The 23,736-nt window shown below is 41.1% G+C and overlaps 1 protein-coding gene across 5 annotated transcripts in view; it reads right to left on the bottom strand.

Moving 5' to 3' along the window:
* Window positions 1-23,736, bottom strand: part of znf536 (zinc finger protein 536) — a 237,376-nt gene that overhangs the window by 83,168 nt on the left and 130,472 nt on the right. For all 5 annotated transcript variants that reach the window (XM_051941512.1, XM_022191829.2, XM_051941522.1 and 2 more), the window contains exon 6: window positions 189-347. In XM_051941512.1, coding sequence (XP_051797472.1) covers window positions 189-347 — 159 coding nt within the window. The remainder of the gene's footprint in view (window positions 1-188; window positions 348-23,736) is intronic.

Raw genomic sequence — 23,736 nt, 5'->3', positions numbered from 1 at the left:
GCAGTTTGACACCAATATCTGATTAGGCCAATATTCATAAACCAATATGTCAGTCTAACCCCAGAAGAAATGTCAGTACAAGTAGTAAAGTAAATTTTGCATGAAGTACAATAAATGTTTAATTGTGGAAGAAATGCAGTCTATGCCAGCACTTTGCGAGTGAGAGCAGTGACAGTGGATGTACTCACCTGTGTGTATTCGCAGATGGACTTTGAGATGATGGGAGGTGCGGAAGGACTTGCCACAGTACGGGCAGTCCTTGGAGGATGTGCCTAGACACCGCTCACGATGCTGGGACAGAGGCGGCTGAATGCTCCCCGCTGCCTTCCCCAAGTCCTCCCCAACATCTGGAGTGTACACAGAGACATCACAAGGAGGGAGAGACAAATGGAAGGTGTGTTGAGTGTCACTTCAAACCAGCCCTCCACACATCATAACACAACACATTTTTTTTTCTTTGTCCTCTGTCTGTCTCTCATTGTCCCTCGTTTCCCTTGCTCAAATGTGCAAACGCCACACAAAGTCAAACACATCAAACGAGTTCACGGGCCACGCTATTTTCCTCCCTGACAGAACGCTGACAGTTCATAAGCTTTTCAGTTTCTTTAGAAACACCATGGTTCTGAGATACACCCCCCCTCCCCTTAACTCAAGCATGCACACCCTCAACACCACCACCTCCGCTGCCTTTCTCCTCCTGTTTTTCTTTTTTTATCCTTGCTATCATCATCATTCCTATTACGCATATGCTGGATTGCAGTGAAAATTAACAATGCAAAAATAAGACAGGCAGAAAGAAAGAAGAAAAAAAAGAGAGAGCGATAGATTTGGCTTTGTCAGCATCGCAGGATATCCTTGCATCTCTTCCTGCGACCTGATTTTGACAGGTAGCTGTCAGAGATATGATAGGGTGATAACAGTTTTGACCCAGCCCTCCGCCACTTCCTCCGCATGCCAAAAAACGATGATGCACAGTTTAGTGCAACAGCAGTCTGTTATCAACACAATCACCTCCTGAATATGAATCTAAAGATGAGTGATGACAACCTGGGAATCTGTTGACAGCAGCATAATCTGAGGTGAGGGTGTCATCATCAGATTGTATACGCTGGCCTTGTTGTACTAATAGTTAAGAGCCTGTGATGTGCAGCATTTAAAGGCCTGCAAAACACAGTTAACATCAAAACACAGGGAAAGAACATGAAAGACAAACCAAAAACAAACCAACAAAAGGAATATACGACACATATTTTATATGTCTTTGTATCTTGAAGCTGTAAACTTAAAATATCTGTACTAGTTCCAGTAACATTTGATGGCTGTCACTTAGCAGGAGGTTCAACATCAACCCACACAGCACACAACTGTCATGACAGATTTACAGACTTCATAGCAAAGTAAAAGATTCTTTCTTTCTTTTATTGTGGTTCTTTCTTTTATTTTTCAGTGGGACCGCTGCCACATGCGTATTAAGATTTATTCGTGTGATATGTGTACTAGTAGGCAAAGGAACTGGGCACTGTGGAAATTTCTGAACTTTGTGGTCATGAGCAACAGTATTTTTGTTCACTGTGTAGTCTGTCAGTCTGTGAGTGACCCAAAGATGCATAAATATAGTTAAAAACGTTATTTATTTCCTAATCTGGGACATGATTTGGTTTGTGTATAGGGAAAAGGGGAGGGGGCCAGAAAAGAAAGAAAAAGAATCAAAATCGAGCAACCCACTTTGGCAACCGCCGCGCACAATAAGGAACATTTTTTAACAGTAGCCTAATCTTTTCTTTTCTGACGCTCCCCGCCCCATTCCACCCTCCTCTGTCGGGGAGTCAAATAAGGTTTACAGAATGGAAAGACCCAAGTCAGCAAGTCCTCTTCCACACTGACACTAAACACACGACTCCATCTAGCAATGCTGCTATCAGACTGAAGGCTATTTATCACAACTGAAACTGAAAGGCAACCTAAATGTAAGTCTGTGACAATACGCAGATACTAAATACCAGCTGCTTCTACTTGGGCTTGGCAACTGTATTGTTTAATTCTGTGTACTGTACTAGCAAGGAGAAAGAACCAAGGGGGTGACGGTGGGGGGCAGGTTTTAAAAGCAGATGTGGATGTGGGTTCAAATCTTATACGGACGGATATTTAATGTGGTTGTCCATTATTTCCACTTTTACAGAAACACACAGTGGGAATTGTCTCTCCAAAATGTCAATTAAATGATAACTAATAAAATCTGTTGAGGACAATGAAATTAAACAAAAAAAAGAGTCATTATATTTACCTAAATCCACTTAAAAATAGCTAACATTTTAAGGAAACTTGACAATTACACTAAACACAAAATGATACGTACAATATCACAGGTAAAAATATCATTTCCTGCATAATTTGAGTATTGTGTGAGCATGTCAGCTGCACCCGCCACCCCCCTCACCCTCCTATTTTGCATTTTCATTTGAATGCATTTAAACATGTCCCGTGGATAGAAAATAATTAAATAAAAACAAATACAATTCCCCGAGTACTTGGTCCAGGACTGCACCATACTGTAGCCATAGTTGCCTCCTCATAAACATATTTTGAGTGGTCTACTGTACAGATCCCTTTTTGGCAATGATTCCCCGCATCGTGTAACAGACATTGGCCCACCTGCCCACCCCAGATGGGGCTAAAATTAAAAAATCCAAAACACAGATTAGAAGCAGGACAAACACCAGACCACACACACACACACATACACACACACACACACATACACAAGCTATGCATATCTCTCTCTCCCTGTCACACGCACACACACTCACACAGACATGTCCTTGTGTGTCAGGGTTAATAGTGCTCCTGTAAGAGGAAGACACACTACTGAGAGGATGAGTGTGAGCTCTCCTGGCATATAACAGCCCTTCAATAATAAATGGGCTTCACACATTTCAGACACACACACACACACATAGTGCACACTACAAAGAAAGGTAAAACAGAACTTTGGGCGTGCTTCCTTGCTTTTCCTGTTGAGCGTGTAGGCATGCGATGTGAGCGTATGCGCGCACGTGAGGAAGCGCACGTCATTCCTAGACACTGGCTGAGTGTCCAGCATGCATGTCTTTAATCAGTTGACTGATCCGTAGCTTTAATGCGGCTGTTCCAATTACTGTAAAAGTCATCCTGCTCCATATAACCACAAATATTGACACTTTATTGCACAACACATTTATGACATTTTGAAGGTCACACCGTATATTAGGCATCATCGTTCACAGTGGGGTGTGCGATGTGTGGAGAGAGGCTCGAATCGCCTGTTGACATGCAGCCGTAACTATCCTCTGAGTATTGATTTTGGTTCCCTATTTTCCTTTTTTTATGCAAAGATTTGCTGTAGAAGACAGAGCATTAAATGAAGACTACTCTAAGAGTACTCTCTACCTTTACTTACAGTGCTATGCAGTTAGGAAGACCCCACGTTCCTGTATGTATTCTCTGGATCTGTTCATTTTTATGATGGCAAATTGATAGAAGAAGGCCTAGGTGTGTTTAAAATTCAATCAATTCATTAAGAAAAACTAAATACTATTAACATGTTCACCGGATGTTTGTTCCCCTATAGCTGAAAGAAGTAAATTCATAAATTTATCACAGGTAACTACAGCACCGTCTAGAACAATTTTATGTTGAATTGTTGATATTTTATAAAAGATCAGCATTTACTAGCTATTGCTTGTCTCTTGTCTAAATTTGTTTCGAGTGTCAGAGGTCCCTGCTGAGATGACATGTTTTATTTCAGCCAAGCCTTATTTTCTGGCATTAATCTCCTCAAACGATTATAATTCGTATCAAGAATAAAATCACTAAGGGATATCTTTTAATTAAACATTCAAACCACTACTACTCCTTCTTTGCCAAATTCAACTCAAACATTCAAACTGTGTTTTTTTTTTATTTTTTATCTATTGTCTATGAACTCCTCTCTTGCCTCTACCCCAGGAAAAAACATGACAAACGCAGAACTGTGCCTGTGCTAGTACAAGAATATCACAGAGGGGGGAAAAAAGAGAAATACATGTATAATTCAGCTGTATCTGATCTGAGACCAGCTCCTCTCCCCTCTGCCTTTACTGGTGTCACGGCGGCGTAATGGAACATGCCAGAACAAAGGCTCTGAGATCAGATTGGAGCAGAGTTGAGCAGGCCATCTGGGAGGCAGGCTGAGTATCAGTCACTCTGCCTGCTGTCTGCTGCACTCACTCTCATATACACACACTTCCCCTCTGACTAACTGTGTACGAGAGTGCAAATGCGTGTGTAAGTGTTTGTGTGTGTAAGACACCTCACTCCCTTCTGACCGCACGTCACCGGAATGTTGCAACGGAGCGCCCGATGCATCGCCACCGTGGGGATACGCCACCAAGGTAGCCTCCACAACTGACTGACAAATATATAAATTGATACGGATCTTTCTCTCTCTCTCTCTATGTGCATGTATGTGTGTGTGTCAGTCTTCACGTGGGTACCCCTGGGATAGGGCATGCTGCCTACTCCTTTACAGCGACCACACCCAGTTCCCATTAATGGAGGACAAGAAAAAAAAAGGAGGAAACGAAAGAGGAAAAAAAATTCATCAACAACAACAACGGCAAAAATAAACAGCAAAGCGAATGATTGTGTGTGCATATATGGTGCCAGGGGTGCAGGTTGGTGGGCAGGGGGAGTTGCCAGTTCCTTAATGGTGCTCTTTCAATCACACTTTGCACTCTAAACGCTCTGTGGTTTTGATTAGTATGATATCACTTTCAGGAAATAAAACTAGGGGGGAAAAAGCACATCAGTCATAAAAACACAAGATGTTTTGCTTTTTGCTTGGCCATTATTCTAATGTGTCACGTGACTCCTGTCGAAGCCCATCGGCCTCTCCCTGTAGCCAAATAACTGATTGTGGAGAGTGTGTGTGTGTTAGTGCATGTGTGTGTGTGTGTGTGGGTTGGTGGGGTGGGGGGGCAGAAACAGTTTGAAAGGGGGAAAGATATTAAGAGAGATTGGGTGAGAGGGAGGGTGGTAGGGGAAAGAGAGAGAGTAAAACGTGATGACATCATTTGAAAGGCATTAGGCTTTTAAAAATGCGCCCGGGGGGACTTGATTTCTTTACACCAGAGCAACACAACACCATCCGGCCTGATGCTTGCTTGCGCTCCCTCTCTCTCTCTCTCTCTTTCTCTCTCTCTCTGTCTCTCTCGCTCTCTCTCTTACACACACACACACACACACACACACACACACACACACACACACACACACACACACACACACACACACACACACACACACACACACACACACACACACACACTCACACACACACCTCCCAACACCCCCTTCCCTTCACTCTTTTTTTGATTTGGACCATTGCCATCTTTGTGAACGTCTGGTTCATGCGAGTTAATCAATTTGAGGTTTAGTTACACTGCTGATGCTAGCATTCCAGCCACTGCTAGAACGTAATCTGAACTTGCAGAATTTATTAACCAAACACCAATTATCATTAAACACCACTGCATTATCCCCCTCCTTTTACTACCTGACAAGGACTACTAAATGAAATTTTAGATTAAAGTTATTTGGCCCATGATTTATGGGCAGTGAGAAAGTGCTAATGCAAGGCTCTGTTAATGTGCAGATGCTTTCTTTCTTTTTTTAATTTTATTTTATTTTTCTTTTCTTTTTTTTTTTAACTTCTTTTTTTTCCCCCTCTGGGAATACATCAGGGATTTGAGAAGTCTCTGAGGTATTACAGCAACCAGGCCTAGATCAAGAAGAAGAAAAAGACGAAAAAAGGATGGGAGGACCAGAAAAGAGCAACTGTGCTCTAAATTTTATACAGCATCCTCACACTCATACTTGTTATTTTATTACTGACCCCACTGAGTAACAGAAATAAGACCAAAGCACAACTAAATTGTGAGAACATGAAAAAATAAAACCCTAAAAAAAAACCTAAATAAAGGAAATGCAAGCTTTTGTTTACCCCTGCAATGTTTGTAAGATTAAAACAGCAGCAGAATGTGTTACATATAAGGCGGTGGGGTAAACAGGGGCACCAGATGTTCTTTGATGTTAATAATGGCATTTATTATTAATATTAATTAGACCGCATTCAGCAATACATTTGGGCCATTTCCAAGTCAATTAAGCAAAATGGCATTCGGGAGATGTTGAAACGACATTTTAAGGCAGGTGTTCATTGGTCCCCTAATAAAACATTTTTGCAGCTCCTGAAAAACAACCCATTTTGAGGCAGATTTTATTTATTTTCTCTTTGTTTACTCTTCCTCAGTATTTTCTCTTTTCTGTTGTGAATGCCACAGTTGCAACTGTATCTCAAAAAACACATATTGAGGATCGTTTCTAGATTTAGAATGCATTATCTAATTAAAATATACAGTATGCCGTTAATTCTGATAATGCACAAGTGGTGTTCGCTCCCAAGCAAATTTGTTCACAGAGGCAGAGGGGTGGCAAAGGGGGTTAATCCACATATGAAACCATGATCACGACCCTCGTGGTGAGAGTAAAAAGAATACTTTGAGGATTACCAAGCGTGCTTTTCCAAATGACTGCTTCACGCAGGGCAGAGACAAACCCATTCACTTTTACCGCAATATGTTTATATTCCCCCTTTATCTGCAAGGCCCGATCTACATACCTGAGTAAGCCAACACACACTTGCGCCGGGTCACAAGGTTCCTAGCTCTGTCGCTACCAGTAGATACCAGTTCTACCCAATCTAATTAGACAACACAAGCCAGAGGCCTCATACCAGGGGGTGTCTTTTCTATATAATCAAAATAATCCTTGGCTATAAGGAAAAAAAAAAACACACCCGTTCTAAAGCTCTATTCAGTTTAATCTAGACCTCTGAATAGGGTCCTGCCACACCTCTCAGATTGTGTGTGTTTATGCCGGTGTGTGCGCTCAGCCCTGCTTTTGGCAGCAGGCCCTTTTTTTTCAAAGCTGGTAGAGGGAGCAGCCTTACAATGGTACATTAACAATCTGTGCGTTCATTTATCAGTGTGTGCGATTTGGACTCTCCGTTCATGGCGCACTGCACTTTTCATGGCTGAAAATTAATGAACAAGCCTCCCCTCGCAACAAACATGCACCTGTGCTGCAGAGATGCTAATCACAAACATTTATATTTATTAGTGAACACCCGCACTAAGACTAGAGTTGTGGAGGAGAAAAGAAGAGAGAGAGAGAGAGAGAGAGAGAGAGAGAGAGAGAGAGAGAGAGAAAGGGAGAGAGGACAGGAGGAGGAGAGATAGTTCTCTTTCTCAATGTGGGTAATGAAAGGGTAGTGTTTTCTATTGTGCAGAATTGTGTTAAAGCCATTTGTCTGATGCACTTTCTTGAATGATATGGGTACGGAGGTGCAGGATGTCTGTTCATGGAGTGTGATCTTCACGCTGCGAAGATTATTCCTCCTAAACTATTAGGTGAAGGACATCGTGTGCTTATTCAAAATGCTGGCAAAATCTGTAAGAAACAATGTCACTCCTGAAGGGGCCAAACCTTGAAGATGTTGAAGCGAGCCTTTACTGTTTAGCATGCTTTGCCTTGCCCACTTTCTTCTCCCATTCCTCTCAATCCAAACCTCCCCACCCCCCCGTACGTCCCCCAGCCCCCCCACCCCTTCCCAAACTGACAGAAGGTGGCTCTCTCCCTCAGTAAAGACTATGCCTCTGCCCGGCTAGGAGAAGAGGAATGGTGCCATAAGTTTCTCCCTGGCACTGGCCCACCTTTGTTTTCCCCCCTACTCAACTCTGTTTCAGGCTTCAAAGAGCATTGGAAAAAGACATACACACACAGAGATGCACACACATGCACATAGAAATGTCTGAGGGAGCACTGATGTCTCACTAACTTTATCATTCTAGCAGGGTGATCATAGCCCCGTTGAGAGGCTGTGGATGATGCTTGAGGGTCTATGAGTGTGTGCATGTGTGTGTGTGTGTGCATGTGTGTGTGTGTGTGCATTTATGTGTGTGTGTGTGTGTGTTGTCCACCACTGTCTGCATGTATGCATGAGAGCACAAAAGGCAGATGGGGACAGAGGTAGGTGTCTTTTAGGACATGAAGACAAAAGCAATTACTAATGTGTTTGTCTGTGTGTTTGTGTGTACACACACTTGCCAATGTGTGTGTGCGAGTGTGTGTGTGTGCGTTTGTGTGTGTAATGCTATAATAATCAGGGTGTATATTCATCATGCCCCCTCTCAGTCTGTGTTGGCAGGAAGTGGTGTGGTTACCATTAGTGAAGGATGACTAGGTTGCTGTCTCTTTACCTGGGATACTGCTGGAAGTGGAGGGATGGAGAAGGAAAGGAAAGGAAAGGAAAGGAAAGGAAAGGAAAGGAAGGAAAGGAAAGGAAAGGAAAGGAAAGGAAAGACAAAATAAATGATGGGAAGATGGAAAGAACATGATGTGACAGTGGTGAAAATGTTGGATAAAGTAAATTAAACAAAATTATCAAATGCAAAAAAACAAGGGAATGACGCAAAATGAAAAAAGTAAATAATCAAAATAATGATTTAAAATGGAAACATGAGATATATAGAAAAAAAGGAGCGAGGAGAAAAGGAAAATAACAATAGGACAGGACAGTGCAATGTTTAGAAATACAGGAAGAATGGGGCTTAGACAAGGAACAGTGTAAAGGTGTAAAGATGGAAAACCAAAAGAAGAAAGAGAGAAAAAAGGCCTGACAAGGCATGACACTGGGCAAGAAAAAGAGGCAAATCCTAACAAAATTAAATGAAGTGAAGAGGCAAGAAAGAGAAGAAGAGGATAACACATAACACAATATTGGAAAAATAAAAGGACAGAATGTGATGGTGAGGAAAAGGAAACAAGTAAAGGTGATTCTGTCAGCCCTCTCAGCCTACTGTACACACAGTGAAGGCTGCCACCTAAAGATGACAACCACCCTGTTGCTCTGTCTCTTTAACGCTGAATAAAGTAGAACTCCTCCCTAAGCCACCATTGATTTCCTATTCATTCCTGAGCATGCTAAATCAACAGCAAGCACAATAGGCCAATCATCACTGAGCTACAGTAGCACCACTTCTATCCCACCCTCAATCCATCTGGCACTGGTCAGAGTCTATACTGTACATGGCATCAATGCTCTGCACACCGCAGCCATTAGTGGCGTTATTCTCCATCAATGAAAATGAATCAATTAAGCCTCATTAAGGATGCATATTAAGGTGGAGTAATTATCTGGTGAGGAATGTACAGTGATCGATAGCTCGGGAGCATAAATGCGCACTTAAAGACATATATTACCACATGGGATGAACACTTTTAACAAGGTCTCTTTGGAAGGGGAGCTACGGTGGGTAAATCTGCTTCATGTCATGCATACATACTGTGTGCGTGTTTGTGTGTGAGTCACCGAGAGTCACATAGTCTGGTCAGGCAATAAATCCCGAGACCAAGGACGTGTCCCGTTTTCCTCTTCTATGAACTTGTCCAGTGTCTCAGAAAATGAAATAAAAAGATTTATACTGTAGCTGCAAACACCCTGTCAAACGGACGTACGAGTGTGTGTGTGTTTGTGTGTGGACACGAGACAATGACCACAAGAGATAGAGCCACACTTTAAGAATAAATGAGAGGAAGGACCCAGTTGTTGGCGAGGGGAGGGGACTTTTTAAATGTTAGAGGCCTTCACCCACCGGCTACCCGCATACAAAACACACACACATTTGCATGCACAAAGTAACATGCACACACACAATCCCATGCATAACGCCTATTAAAGAGCACACTCTGTCCCAGTCGCATAATTTTAATTTGTTATGAAGGTCATTGACAGCAAGTAATAATCACCATTGGGGATCTAACAATTTGCCATTTCGGAACATTGAGGCACTGATGACTCAACTATTAATAGACCGAAGCCCCCCACCCCACCCCCACCCCACCCTCACCCCCTGCCTACATCCCCCGTGCTCTTAAATGACTAAAATCTATTGTAATATGTTTTTTTTAACATTTATACCGCACATACATGCTGCTGGGGAAAAAAAAGCCGATGTGACTTTATCCACATTCATCTCTTGCTATCTGTGGATGGATATGTGACATTTGGAGGCAAATTAATAAGAAGTTTAAACGAAACCCACACAGAGGGCATCTCACGGTGAGACACTTGCATTGTGAAAATGTAAAGCAGACAACTTTTTAATTCTGCCTTTTTGCTTCTCACTTTATGCTTTTTACAGAGATGTCTTGTGCTGAGAAAACACCAGGGCTGCCTGTGCTGAGCTGATGAATTGTTAAGCATTTTTCCCCCTTTTTTACAAACAAACATGCGGAGAGACACAATGACAAGTTTTATTATAGACCAACTCATTTATTCTCTGCTCGAGCATCACCCAAGCCATTCAGACATATGTGTCTGGCATTTGTCGCCAAACAAATAAGTCCAAGCTTAAGCTATTTTTATCAAGTGCGAGAGCGTTTGTTCTTTTTAAGTGATCGTCAGTGTTTGGGGCGAATAGAATGGGAGTTGGAATCCTTTATCTTTCAGAGGCTCAACAACTCAAGACTAATTACAAATTAATCTGGATCTGGATATCTGCAATGAGAGGGCCCCAATAAGAACTTGTGGTGTGCTAAGAGGAACTAGTTGTTATATATTTATAGGGGAGCTCAACGCATGGAGAAGCAGAGGCAGGCCGGAGATGGAGGCGGCCAAAACCCAAAAGACAGAGTAGCACATAATTGCCTGCTTTTCTATATCCAAGCAGCCACATCAAGGCTGAGGATTGTGGATATTAATAATTGATCATTAGCTTGATAGGGCAGAGAGTGCTGAAGTTTTTAGTGGTGGAAGTTTGCCGTGGATGTTTTAGGTTTCTCCTCGGGGTCTCGAGCACTATCGCTGTACTTGTGGAGAAGGTCAAGTGGACTTATTGTTGTAGACTGCTACTGTCCTAACACAAAATGAGATCATTTCAGTGTTTTCTGGTGTGTATGCAACCGCACAGCACTATGTTGTTTAATTTTCTGTTGGATTTTTCATTTGTAGGGAATTTTTAAATAAAATCCACATGATGTTTCTAGATTCAGAACTTCCGTTAATATTAATGAAACAGTAACTTAAATAACCGTTCAGTTCAACCAAAGTATGCAGAAGAGCATCTTTAAATGCACAACAAATTGAATCCTAAAGCAGATGGGCTACAGCAACACAAGATCAAGCTGTGCCACTCCTGTCAGCTAAGAACAGGAAACCAAGGCTACAGCCAGTGGGCACGGGCTCATCGAAATTGGACAATGCAAGATTGGATAAACGCTGCCTGGTCTAATCAGTCTCCATTTCTGCTGCGACATTCAGATGGTAGGGTCAGAATTTGGTGTAAACAACACAAAAACATGGCTCTATCCCACCTTGGATAAATAATAACGGCTGGTCAAATCCTGTACTAGTGAGGTGTGCCTCGTAAAGTGGACAAAGTATTTCAAAATACTGTGTAAGTACTGGATGCATGAAATGCAACCACTTTTTCTGGTGGCTGTTGAAAGCATGACGACACCAAGAGAAGTGATTTCCAACACTTGATCACAAAATAACTCCTGGAATGCACTGAACATCTGACTTGAGACTATGGTGGATGGTTGTTAACTTCCTGCTGGGGGAATGGGCTTTGATTTGCTGCCTGGTAGCCAGGGTTTGTCGCTCTGAATTACTCACTCTGTCGCTACAGCTAGTGTACTCTGTACTCCCCCGGCCCTATGGTACGGGACCTCTGGGCACCTTGACTGTCTTTTAACTGCTTGTGGCATGAGGCAGCTGAGGAAATGGGTCATTAAATCCAACGAGCTAGGGCCAACCCACCCAGTGCCCCAGATCTGTTTTCAATCAGATAGCCTTCCTTTACAGGAGTGACGGAAAGAAGCCTTGCACAGCAGCCCAAAGCAGAAATCAGTGTCACTGCAGCTCAACACTAGTAATAGCAGCAGCTAACAAGGGCTGGGGCATTTATTTATTTATGTACTGTCATCCCAAAGGTATCTTAGCTGTGAGATCATTCCTGTCCCTCTGCGGGTAACATGGGAAATTTTCTCCTCACCTGGTCTCATGCAAAGTCCCTACAAATACTGGAAGAATGCACGTATAAAATATTAACGGCATCCACAGTTGAAAGACATTGCAAAATTCATGGAATATAATAGAAAATACAGGCAATATTTCTGATCCCATACTTAGTAAGAACAATAATAATAGCTTCATTTATATGTCATTTTCCCGAAACAAGTGAAAACTGAGAAGTTACAAATTCCAAAAGATAGCGGTAGAGGAGTCTTACAGGAGGAACCAGTTGAAATTTGGATAGGTCTGTTTGGTTAACCCTCCTGCTAGGTTTGTTTCTCAGGAACAGCAAACCAAAAAATCCCCCCCAAAAATTGTATTTATCTCATTATTGACACTACTACTAACCATTTCAATTACTATGTAGTGTAGTGGTGTTCTTTACCTCTCACAGGTTCAATGAGTAATATTCACTCATTTCAATTTTAAAAATGCACGTTAAAACATTTTTAAATGTACATTTTAAAAAAAACTACATATAAAATACAATAGTATTACATGACATTGTTTTTTTTAATTAATTTTTTTCTTATTTTACATTTTGAATATTTTTCTTTTTATGACGTAATGCTGATAAATCAACACACCTCTTCTGTTCAGAGTAGGTTTGAAAATATGCAAAATGAACCATTTTCATTTTATATGTTGATCACATTTATTAAGTCAAGCATAAGAAGTTTATACTGACAAAATACTTTTAACATTTGTTTTGTAAGATTTGTTTTTACTTTAAATTGGGTAAATTTGACCCGCAACAAAACAGCTGTATTCCTGGTTAAGGCAGGAATACAGCGAATTACAGGAATCTCACCGGAATGTAAGTGCAGTCTACTACAGCATCTAACAGTTTCCACATTCCTTGCGGGTTAAAACCGATGTAATTGCTGATATATTTCAAAGAAAACTATTGAACGACGAACTTGACCTGGTTATCAAATGAAGCTCTTTGTCAAAGATAACACCTACATTCTTGCGTTGAATTTTAATGCAGGAGGACAGAGTGCCTAAGTGGAAAATGTGCTCATTGGCAGAGTCTGGATCGATGATAATAACCCATGAGTTTAATTAAAGGTAGTTTTGATAAAAGTGGGTTTTAACAACAACAAGGCAGTTTTCTATTCCATCCAATCATGTTGTGTTATTGAAAAAGCTCTGGAGGATTTCAATTCGAGGTAACATGTGAATAGAAAATAGTAGAGGGCCAGAGACTGATTCATGAGGAACTCCATGACTGCATGCCGAACTCTTTACTCTTTTTCTTTTAGAAGAAACAGGTCAGAATTCAGTAGTCTCCAAACAAGAAGATTATTTATTCCTGTTTAAATAAAGAAAATAAAATTTCCCTCTGTGAAGTGGTGACAGGTCATAGCTTTACATAGTGGCTCAATGACTGCAAGTACAAAAGAATCTCTGTACTATTTTGTTCTTCTTCAAGGGGCCACACACCAGCAGCCAGAGTGAAGGAGCTGAAATTCACTGTATAATGGATGGAAACTGTTCTAAAGAAGTGGGCTCACCTAAAGCTGTGTGGAGTAAGATGTGATGAGTAAAGAACTGAAATAATGCATTGAGATTCACCTATAAGCTTCCTGGCCCTCTTGACAATTAGGTTTAGATCATTTTTTCTTGTCTAAACCATGATACAAGGGGGAAAAAAACATGACTGATTTAGTAAGAGCCCAATAAAACAGGATTATCACAGTTTTATCAATGTGGAAACAGAGCAGTTTTCTGAAACAAAACAAGCACTGATGTCCCTTTTTACACACTGATTAACAATTCTTCTCAAAGGTCAATTTTGAGTCTATGACCGTCCCAAGATACTTGTAGCTTTCTACGCTGTCCACAGCCTGGTTTTTAATGATCATAGTTTCTTAGATCAAAGCATGAGTTCTAAAATCTACAATCATATCCTTTGTTCTGGACATGGTTAGCTCCAAGAATGATTCGTCACACCAAGTGACAAACTCGTCAGTGACTGGGCCATGACTGTACTCACTGGCATGTAGCAGACTGACAATGACTGAATCATCAGCACATTTCAATATGGTAGCTTTCTCATGGTTACATTGGATCATGTTTGTTTACGGAATATAAAGGAAAGGTGAAAGAATGCAGCCTGAGGGTGTGGTAGTAAAAGAGCATAATGAATGTGATAAATTGTCTTTTACTTTTACAGTTTGTACTCTGTCAAAAAAAAAAAAATCCAATATTCAACCCACTAGAATGTGGCTCAACTCTGTCAGCCTCATGGCTAAAATGTGGGGTTGGATAGTGTTAAAGGCTGAAGAAAAATCAATAATAAACAATCCAGTATGGGTTTTACTCCCCTGTAGGTGTTTAAACAAAAGGTTAAGCAGGGTGACTGTGGTATCCTCAACTCCTCTATGTGCCCTATAGGCAAGCTGCATAGGATCCAGTGCATGCCTGGTTTCCATTGCAAGCTCTGTCCTCACAGAGGGCGACCAGCCTGAAGTCATTAAAAGCTTTGGGGCTCCTGACTTGAGGAACAGGGTTGAACAGAGTCTGATTCCACGAGTTAGGTACATGTTGTAGGTCCAGAGACACGTGGAAGATATTATAGAAGATACAACCTTGCACAAGACATAATTAAGATCCTTGGACCAGACAATATTAGCGAGAAATTATGATTCTTCAGAGAAAGGAATGATTTTTCAACATTGGGTTGTTCCAGGATTACGTGCTGACTATATTTAAGGTTTGTATTTAAATCCTTAAACTTCATCTCTAAAGTCAAACTGACAAAATCTCAGGTAGACTTTAGGATGAAAATTTGCTACCCGGCCTAAAACCCACCATCTTAATGTTGGTTGTGCTCTTGAATTGCTGTAAATCTGTGATTTTCTTAAGCCTAACTAAGCGGTACAAGGTTTTTCTCAGTCAGTGCACTCTCTACCTTTTGATAGGTGTTTTTAGCAATGTGGCTTTCCACTTTTCCCTCCCTTTGGCGGCATGCATTTCAAAGCCCTTCCTTGACTGAAGGACAGGTTCTTCCTCTGTAGACTAGACCTACCTCAGACAGACAACGTTTGCTATTAGGGTAATCCTTAATCTTTTTAGTCGGAATAATCAGATTCTCACAAAAGGTAACATAAGAGCAGATTACATCAGTGAGTTCAGCAATGCCATTACAAGAGTGTTTAACCGTCTCCCAGTTGGTGCAGTCAAAGTAGCCCTAGAGACAAGCAGTGGATTCCTCCTCAGACCATAATTCAACCTCTCTGGTCTGTTTTTTTCTAGCCAAGACAGTTTTATATGTAGAGGTGTAGGAGCACACGGCTGTGGTCCAAAGAGCTGAAGGGAGGAAGGTGGATTAGTTTAAACGCTCCCTTAACTGTACCAAAAGAGACGTCTTATTCTGCCTGGCTGGATAAGTTTTATATGAGTAAAAGTTTGTCAGAGAATTTTTTGGGACACATGATTAAAATATCCAGGAATGAGGTTAATCTAAAAGCACAATTAAACTTATGCAGAATAGTTGGAGTGTTCATTGTGGAGAAGGACTGAAAATCACTAGACAAAGTAGTGGCAACATTTAACAGCTATAAATGCATTAAAATATGATTATAAGTGTCTTGCCTTTGAAAATTATTGTCACTAAAAAACAGGTACTGAAGTAAATACTTTCTGATCAGAAATTCCAAGTAGTCTATATGAAACATTGTTAAACAAAAAGCTAGTAGATAAGACTAGGGTGTTATGATATGTTTTGCTTTCATCATAGTGAGACTAACAGGATGAAATGGTTTGCCTCACTTATAAAGGCTTTTCTTAAAAAGGTTTTTCTCAAGGCAATATAACTTTACATAAAAATGATTTTATAGAAATATTTGGCAACTGTGACAGAAAAGAATTACAGGATTTAGTCGTGCTGTATAAATGTTGAAAAATTTAAAACTAAACAGGCAAATATTCTATTTCCTCACAAATAAAGTGGCAGGTTGTTGTTGTTCTGGCATGCAGCACTACACCAATGAGTGGCTCTGGAGAGGGCTTTTTTGCATTTTTATACTGAAGTGGGAGCCACCCTACAGTCCTCCTACATTCGAGATTGGAGAAGCGAAGAAGGTTTATTCAGCTGGTTGCAAAATTTCCACTACATAACACTGAATGATACACACTGCTCCTTTAACCTTTAGAACCCGCGTAAAGCACTTTGAGACCAAATTCACGTCCCATCTTCTTGGTAAACTTCTATATTTAAGTATTCAGCGACGTGGAGTGCACATCAGATGAAACCACATGACTTGATCTTTCCCATGATGCCAGTTGCTTTTCTGTGCAACAAAGTGTTGGTGGGAAAAATAATTCAGAATTCACATAAAATTGAATCATAGTTGCAATCTGCATACAGCTCTGTGTCCATCTCACACCCATTAGTCTTGGTCGAATTACTCTTGAACTCATCATTGCACAGATATAGAACACAGATCACAAGTAAAAGCTGTAATGGAGCTTTGTAGCAATGCTTGTCACATATTTGCACAAACTCAAGTAATCATGTTATGAATACAGATCAAACTTCTAATATCTTTACTCATTGCTTCACCCATGTTCACACTCCTGCTTCTCAGCTGAATAGGTCATGAAGTCCCTGGTGTTTGACATATCAAAATAAGCAACGAAACACACTCTTTTAATAAATTTATGCATTGTGTCCAATGTAATCCCATTTTGTATGAAAGAAAAAACAAACATGAAAGAATGGATTTGTTTTTCATTGCAATAATTCAAAAGTTGTGGTCAAAAGAAAAACATAATGACACAAAATTAGTGACAGACGATAGAGCAAAAACACAGTTTTTAGACAAACCCCCTTATTAAATGTAGCCCCACCCTCCTCTCTCTCACACACTAATGCACACACAATCGTTTTCTTTTGAGAACCCTCTATGAAAATTTTTGGTACAAATTCTTAGTCAGACACTGAAAAAAGCTAATTACACAGACACTGATTACTCCCATTTTGACATAAGGTCTTCAGTTGGATGTCGATGACTTTCCAAGAATGGCTGTTCTCATCTACAAAGGAAAAGGGCAGCCGTTTTGCAGGAAGGTAAATACTTTGAATGTTAGCATGGGGAGTGTCTTCGATTTGTCCTTTAGGAAGATGCTAACATGCGATACACCGTGCCCTCCCTCCTTCCCTCACCTCCTCCTTTCTCATTCATCTGCCTGACAAACTCTTTTTCTCTTTTCTCGGCTTCTTCTGTCACTGCAAAATGCAGGGCCAGCAATATGAAAAAAAAGAAAAGAAATACTACACACACTTGTTGCCCGGACTTTATCTCTACATTATTCTCACCGCTCCTTCCGTTCATTTCAGAGAATAAGATAAATGAACAACGTACATTTCGTGCACCTGTCCTCCCCTCCCCACCTTCCTCTTCCCCTAACGATAAGGGATTTCATTAACGTGAGAATGCTTGGGCTGAAAGAAACATAATTGCTTCAGTGTTGTTGTCCTCTCTGCTGCCGACGCCCTAATTTCCTCCTCGCCTTACTCTTGACTGTTAAGTGATCATTATATCAACACGGGGAATGGGCCAAGGGTAAAATATTGACAAACTGCGGTCATGTTTATGCAAAACATTGAGGAGAGGTGTGTGCTTGTGTGTGGTAGAGGTTGATGAAATATTAAAATATAAAAAGAAAAAAGAACGAACATAAGGAGGGAGGAAGAAAGAAAAGACATGGGTGGGGAGTAGAGGTGAGGAATGGGGAGGAAAGAAAGGTGCTAACAGAGTGACAGCAAGGACGTAAAGTGAGTGATATGATCAATCGAGAAAGATCACAGAGTCCGGTAATAATTTAAAAACTGGGCCCAATCTGTCACCCACCTCCTCCTCCCTGTCCCTGATGGATAACTGTATGTAAAAGATACATAATTTTTGAAAGCCACGGGGCATAATAGAGAGTTTAAAATGACAGGGAAGTAAGAGTAAGAGTAAGTAAGAGAGACAGGTCGACCGGCAGAATCTTAATTAGAACAGCTCCATCTAATGGCAACGGCTTTCTAGACTGGCTGACGATGAGAGGAGTGTCTAGCAGACACACACGCACATATATGAGCCGACATAAAAACGTATGCGCACATAAACACACACAGGCCTGTTGACACACGTACTTCAGCAGACCAATGTGCACATGAACACACACATAAACGCATTTACATGGTGGCAAAGATACATTTTGTTTCTCCGCATCCATTTAAATAATTTAAATTGCATAAGAGAAAACTGTCGGACATGCAGGCCAATTCACAAACCTATGAGTGTGCGCACACACTCCACACCCTGCGCACAGCAATTTTAACATCAGTGCAATTAGCAAAAGATCCCTCTATTCAACCTTAATTTTATGCCTACAGCTGACCAGTCAATGACCAAATCTATCTAGTTATGGCAGAGCATCACAAGAATGTTCAGTGGTAGTCTGGAAATGCATGTATAGGATTTACCTATCTATCCCTGAGCAGACCTGGCTGTTGAGCCTGAGCCAGCGCCACATGATTGTGTTAATTAATCTGCCATTGTGAGCATGGGGAACAGCTGCATGGGCTCTCGTGGCTGCGTTGTCAAAGCAAAACAATGCAATGTTAAGCTTCCCCCACTGAATCTTCCATTACAAAGGAGCCCCAACAACGGGGCTAAATTCATAAATCCACAGATCAATTTTTACCAGCACTAATGTCTGACCTTTAAAGCGAAAAAAGGGATTTTTTTTAACATGCTTCATTTGGGCTTGAAATATGGTCAGATATGTGATACCTAGGATTTGGGCCAAATTAACCCCCTCCTCCTCCACCTACCCCTCCCTCCAGGCTAGAAAACAAACACAGTGAGTTGCAGAGAGAGAGAGAAAAGGACAGGAGTAAGGAGGGATGGATGGATGGATGGATGGAGAGGTAGAAAATGAGCAACAGAGAAACAGAGAAGGGAGAAAGAGAGACAGAGATCAGTACAACGGAGACAAACAGATGAGTGCTGGGAGTCACCAGCTGGGCACTGGTATTTTAAAACAAAACGTCTAACGCTATTAGCAGGGATCCATCGATCAGTGTTATGTGGTGTTAATTTAGACCAGGGAGAGAGGGAAGGCAGGGAGGAAAAGCAGAAAACCAAGTTGAATTAAGCTTTACATGTGCTTTACAAGTTAATTCACTGAAGAAAAAAAAAGCTGTTAAGACATTTGAAATTAAGATTCAGAACTTCTGACAATTTATCAGTATAGAGAATTTAAGCAGACAGTTTAATTTGCGCTTACTATGGATGTTTTTTATTTGACTAGTATTCATGGAAACAGTAAACTGAATGGATTAGTTAATACACAGCAGACAGTTGCATGTGGCTCGATTTTTTTTCTTCATTTTTTTTGTAAAATCATAGCGATAGCGCACGATAATAAGACAAAAATCTCACATTCATTTAGAAACAACATTGACCAAGGGAATACATAAATAAAATTAGGTAAACTGTGCTGCCACCACAAATTATGTCTGCAATAACAGACTTCACAAATAAATGGTTTAGCACCTCTAATCGAGTTCACAAAATGTTTCACTAGACAACCATTTCACTGCATTCATTACAGCTTCACTGAATTACAATTTTATTGCTAGCAGAAATCACAGCATTTGTCTTTAATGTGGCAACCAGATTCATCTTCGTTTTAGAAACTATGAGATGCCTGGAAGAGATAGAAGATGGCGTGCCCCTATCACACACTCTCTACAGTGAATGGCATGGCCTTGGTGCATACTTGGCACTTCCAGAGAGATGGTGATGCACCCCGAAAAAATCATCAAGATGCCTGGCTCTCACCCCACTCTGCAGCCGAGCCCTTCTGTCTAACAGAAAGCCCTCCAGCAGCCCACTGAGCACGCAAGACATTGGGAGAGGAGTCGTACACGCACTGAAATGTACTGATATATCTGACACAGCCTGTCAGTTGTCACTGGCTTTATGTAAAGCAGGAGGTGAATATGACTGATCATTTCTTTCAGGTTTGAATAAAAGAAAAAAAAAGTTTAGGAGAGCAATAAATGGAGGCAATCTAAATGGCAGATGAAGGAGGCAAGACATTTCCTTCTCCCTGTGACACTGTCTCTCAATCTGCACCCTGTTTTAGTCTGCCAAACACCAAGTCAAATAGTGACACTGAATATAGCAGTGAATTCCAAATCTGTTGTTTAGTTGCCATATTCTTGATAGACTGCACAAATGTTCTTTTTTTTTAACAAGAGTTTTTAATACAATTCTTGGACACACAGTGTATAACACCAGTCTGAATTACTTCTGACACCCTGAAACATGCGAACACACACACACACACACACACGAGCGCACACACCGAACATACAATCTTGAAAGCGTACAGATGGGGAAGGGTGACATGGTGCTAACTCACATCTCAAAAGTGATGCTCGCTGCAGCATCTCACCTGTCCAACATGCTGGATTTCAGAAAGCCATCAGATGTTGCATTTACCGCAACACTGAACAGTGGAGAGCATCTGATCAGAAGATGTGCGCAGCCTGAGGTTTGGTGCACTTACACTTGACAACTCAACAGGACACTTAGTTGAGCTACAATGGGAATTTGTGACGCCAGAAAAGAAGGTTGATATCTTGTCATTATATTTTCCCTCACGGCTTTGTTATTATTTACTGCTAAAATGTTACAGAGTGTGTATCGAATTGGAAGAAGGACTTTTTTTTTTTTCCTCCTGTGGTACTGTGCTGTCGGCTCCCTGATTGTTGGAGTATAAAAATAATCGTCATGGAAATAGATCTCATTGACAACGTGCCATGTTCACACTGTGAGCAGCTTGTGCCTTGTGAACATAATCCAGAAACGTCCTCCAAAAACTTTCCTCCACAAACTTTCAATCCCTCATCCTCTTTTTGCCCTTCTCTCCAAAAGATGAAAAAAGGCAATGCCAGGGAAGACAAAAGACAAAATCCTGTCTTGTCAAGTACCAGCGAAACAGGTAAAAATGTGAAATATGGGGTGGGCTCAAGGATCAGGAAGGGAGAGAAGGGGAACAAAAGAGACAGAGAACATGAGCTAAAAGGACTATGATACTGAGAAAGAGGGAGGATTGACCAAAACAGCTTTCCCATCCTGTTCGCTAAAATCCACACCTCATCTCTGTGTCTAATAGGAAATTCTGGCTCTGAGAGTACTGCAACGGCACAATTACACCTTACCTCCGAGCCCTGCCAGGAGAGGTGGCATTTGGTCGATCCGTCCTCCCATGAGGGTGGTTTGTGGCTTAGCCCCGACTTAGCTCCATGTCTTAAGACAGAGGATAGAAGGAATGGGGAGGACCATTGGAGAAAATGTGAGTGTCTCTCTGTGAAAGCCCAGGATAAACCTGTGTTCTCAGGAGGGAAGGCGCTAACTTCTGGCAGCTAGATGGAGTCCCACAGGCTAAATGTGGCTACACTGAACTTTCCAGAAATCCTTAACTTGGGAGCCTCTGTGTCCCCGATTAGTACATTTGGTGAAGGAAAATTCAGTGAACGTGTTGGCTTAGTTGAAAGATAGAAGTACAGCTGTCGAAACATCACTTGTGATGTTCTCAACACGTACAAAGCCTGTCGGAATGCCCTTGAAAAAGTGTGTGCTCCAGTAAAACCCTTTGTTTAAGAGGTTTCTGATTTAGGAAGATCTAGATCTCCATATGTACTATGCAAGAGAATTCAAGGCCTAATCTAGGTCTGGGAATGATTTCTTCTAAGATCCTCACATAGAGGTTTATGCTTTACATGCCAACACTGAGCGGATAAGAAACTTCATTTGCTGTAACAACCTTATCATCAGCATAAACATATGCTCACTGTGTGGGACATTCGGAAATGCTAACTTGAGGGCAGATGCAAAAAATATAAGGGAGTCAGTAGAGATGACGGGACTTGGGTTCATTAGTGGAGCTGTAAATGAAAGTGAGGAAGGCATCTCATCAAGCACATGTTCAACACTTGGTCCATAAGGGAGCTATACCTGGGGCTGTCGCATTTAGAAGGTGTTACTGTAATAAGACAACAGTCGCTTTTATTTACAACAAGCACAAGATGACATGAAAAACACTTTAACACATCTTCCGTTATGCCTTTGGTGAAATAAACACCTTTGTTATTTTGTAAACAGAACGTCTAACAAACAGCCACTTTTGCGAGCCAAAGATACATTCAAATAACATATGCTCCAGACTAAAAAAAAAAAAAAAAAACACACCCGTACACACAATAGGTGTAAACTGTCTAAATTGCAATTGCACTGTATCTTGGAAAACAAACACTTTGCTTTGTTACCAAGACAACTGAGATTATGCGATTCCTGTAGCATTGTCAGGGCTGCAACTTGCAACATTTTGTGTGACAAGCTCAAGGGTACATCTAGGGGCATGAATAAGCAAATTCAGGCTCCTGTGTATTGCAGATTGAAGATCTGTCAGTTAGTCAATCAAACATTATTTGTGTGGCAACCTTTCATACAGGTCAGTGCAGTTCAAAATGTTTCACAGATCAGATTAGCAAAAGTGTATGCTGTGGTGGAGTGAACTATAAACTAGATAAGATCAATTAAAAACACACATAAGAATAAAATAAGATAATAAGAACTCTATAAAATTGACTGACATAGTCCAGCAAACCTTATTCACCATGTGTAATCTTGCCAAATAGTTAAGCTCAGTGAACATTGTTTCCGTGCTTGCAAAGCCCCGGTTTGAAGTCTGCACTGCTGTGCAACACTCTGTAATGCTTGCTGTGATTTCATAGTTTGTGTTACTGTTACTTCCCATTCTAATACTTTTCCAAGTGAACTAATGTGGTTCCATTCTGCTGGAGGATTTAAATGTGATGAGCGCCAGCATTTGTTTTTAATACACCTATCTGGACAAATAGCAAATTCATAATAGAGCCTATAACCCATATCCTCCTCTTTCCTCTTTCTCTCTTTTCTTTCCATGGCGACAAAATGAATTCAGCTCTGAACCTAATTAATCCACAAAGGTTTCATGTCTTAATCCCCAAAGTCAAGGGGGTTATTGTCCTCACAAATGAGGTCAGTGTTCCTCCCAGTGGAAATAAGCGAAAGAAGGAGCAAAACACAGGGAGTAAAGGGAGGGACCATGGATGCTTACAGAGTGGCTTTCTTTCTCTCCAGCTCTCCTGTTGAATAGGGATGTGTTACGATGGCAGGAGGCCCTGCAAACAGAGACCGGAGTTGCCTGCTATCTGTACAGGGACTTCTACATGCATATCATGATCGGACAAGGATGGCTAACATGCCATAACAAAAGACAAGCTGATAGAAACATATACAGACCAGTGAAATAAACACATGACAGCAGTGGGAGAGGGGAAAATAAAAGCGCCTGCCAATCTTCAGCACACAGACCTTTTGAACCAGGTGGATAAGAAAGCTGGTTCTGATGGGAACTGTCACTAAGGCAAGTCACTGTCAAACTCGGAGGCGAACAAGCATCATCCAAGTGTGAAAGGACGATAGCCATGATACAGCCCTCCGTCTGGTGGATGACAAGGGGGGATG

Source organism: Acanthochromis polyacanthus, chromosome 2 (assembly GCF_021347895.1).
Source record: "Acanthochromis polyacanthus isolate Apoly-LR-REF ecotype Palm Island chromosome 2, KAUST_Apoly_ChrSc, whole genome shotgun sequence".
Lineage (NCBI taxonomy): Eukaryota > Metazoa > Chordata > Actinopteri > Pomacentridae > Acanthochromis > Acanthochromis polyacanthus.
This window is presented reverse-complemented; position numbering and strand designations above follow the sequence as displayed.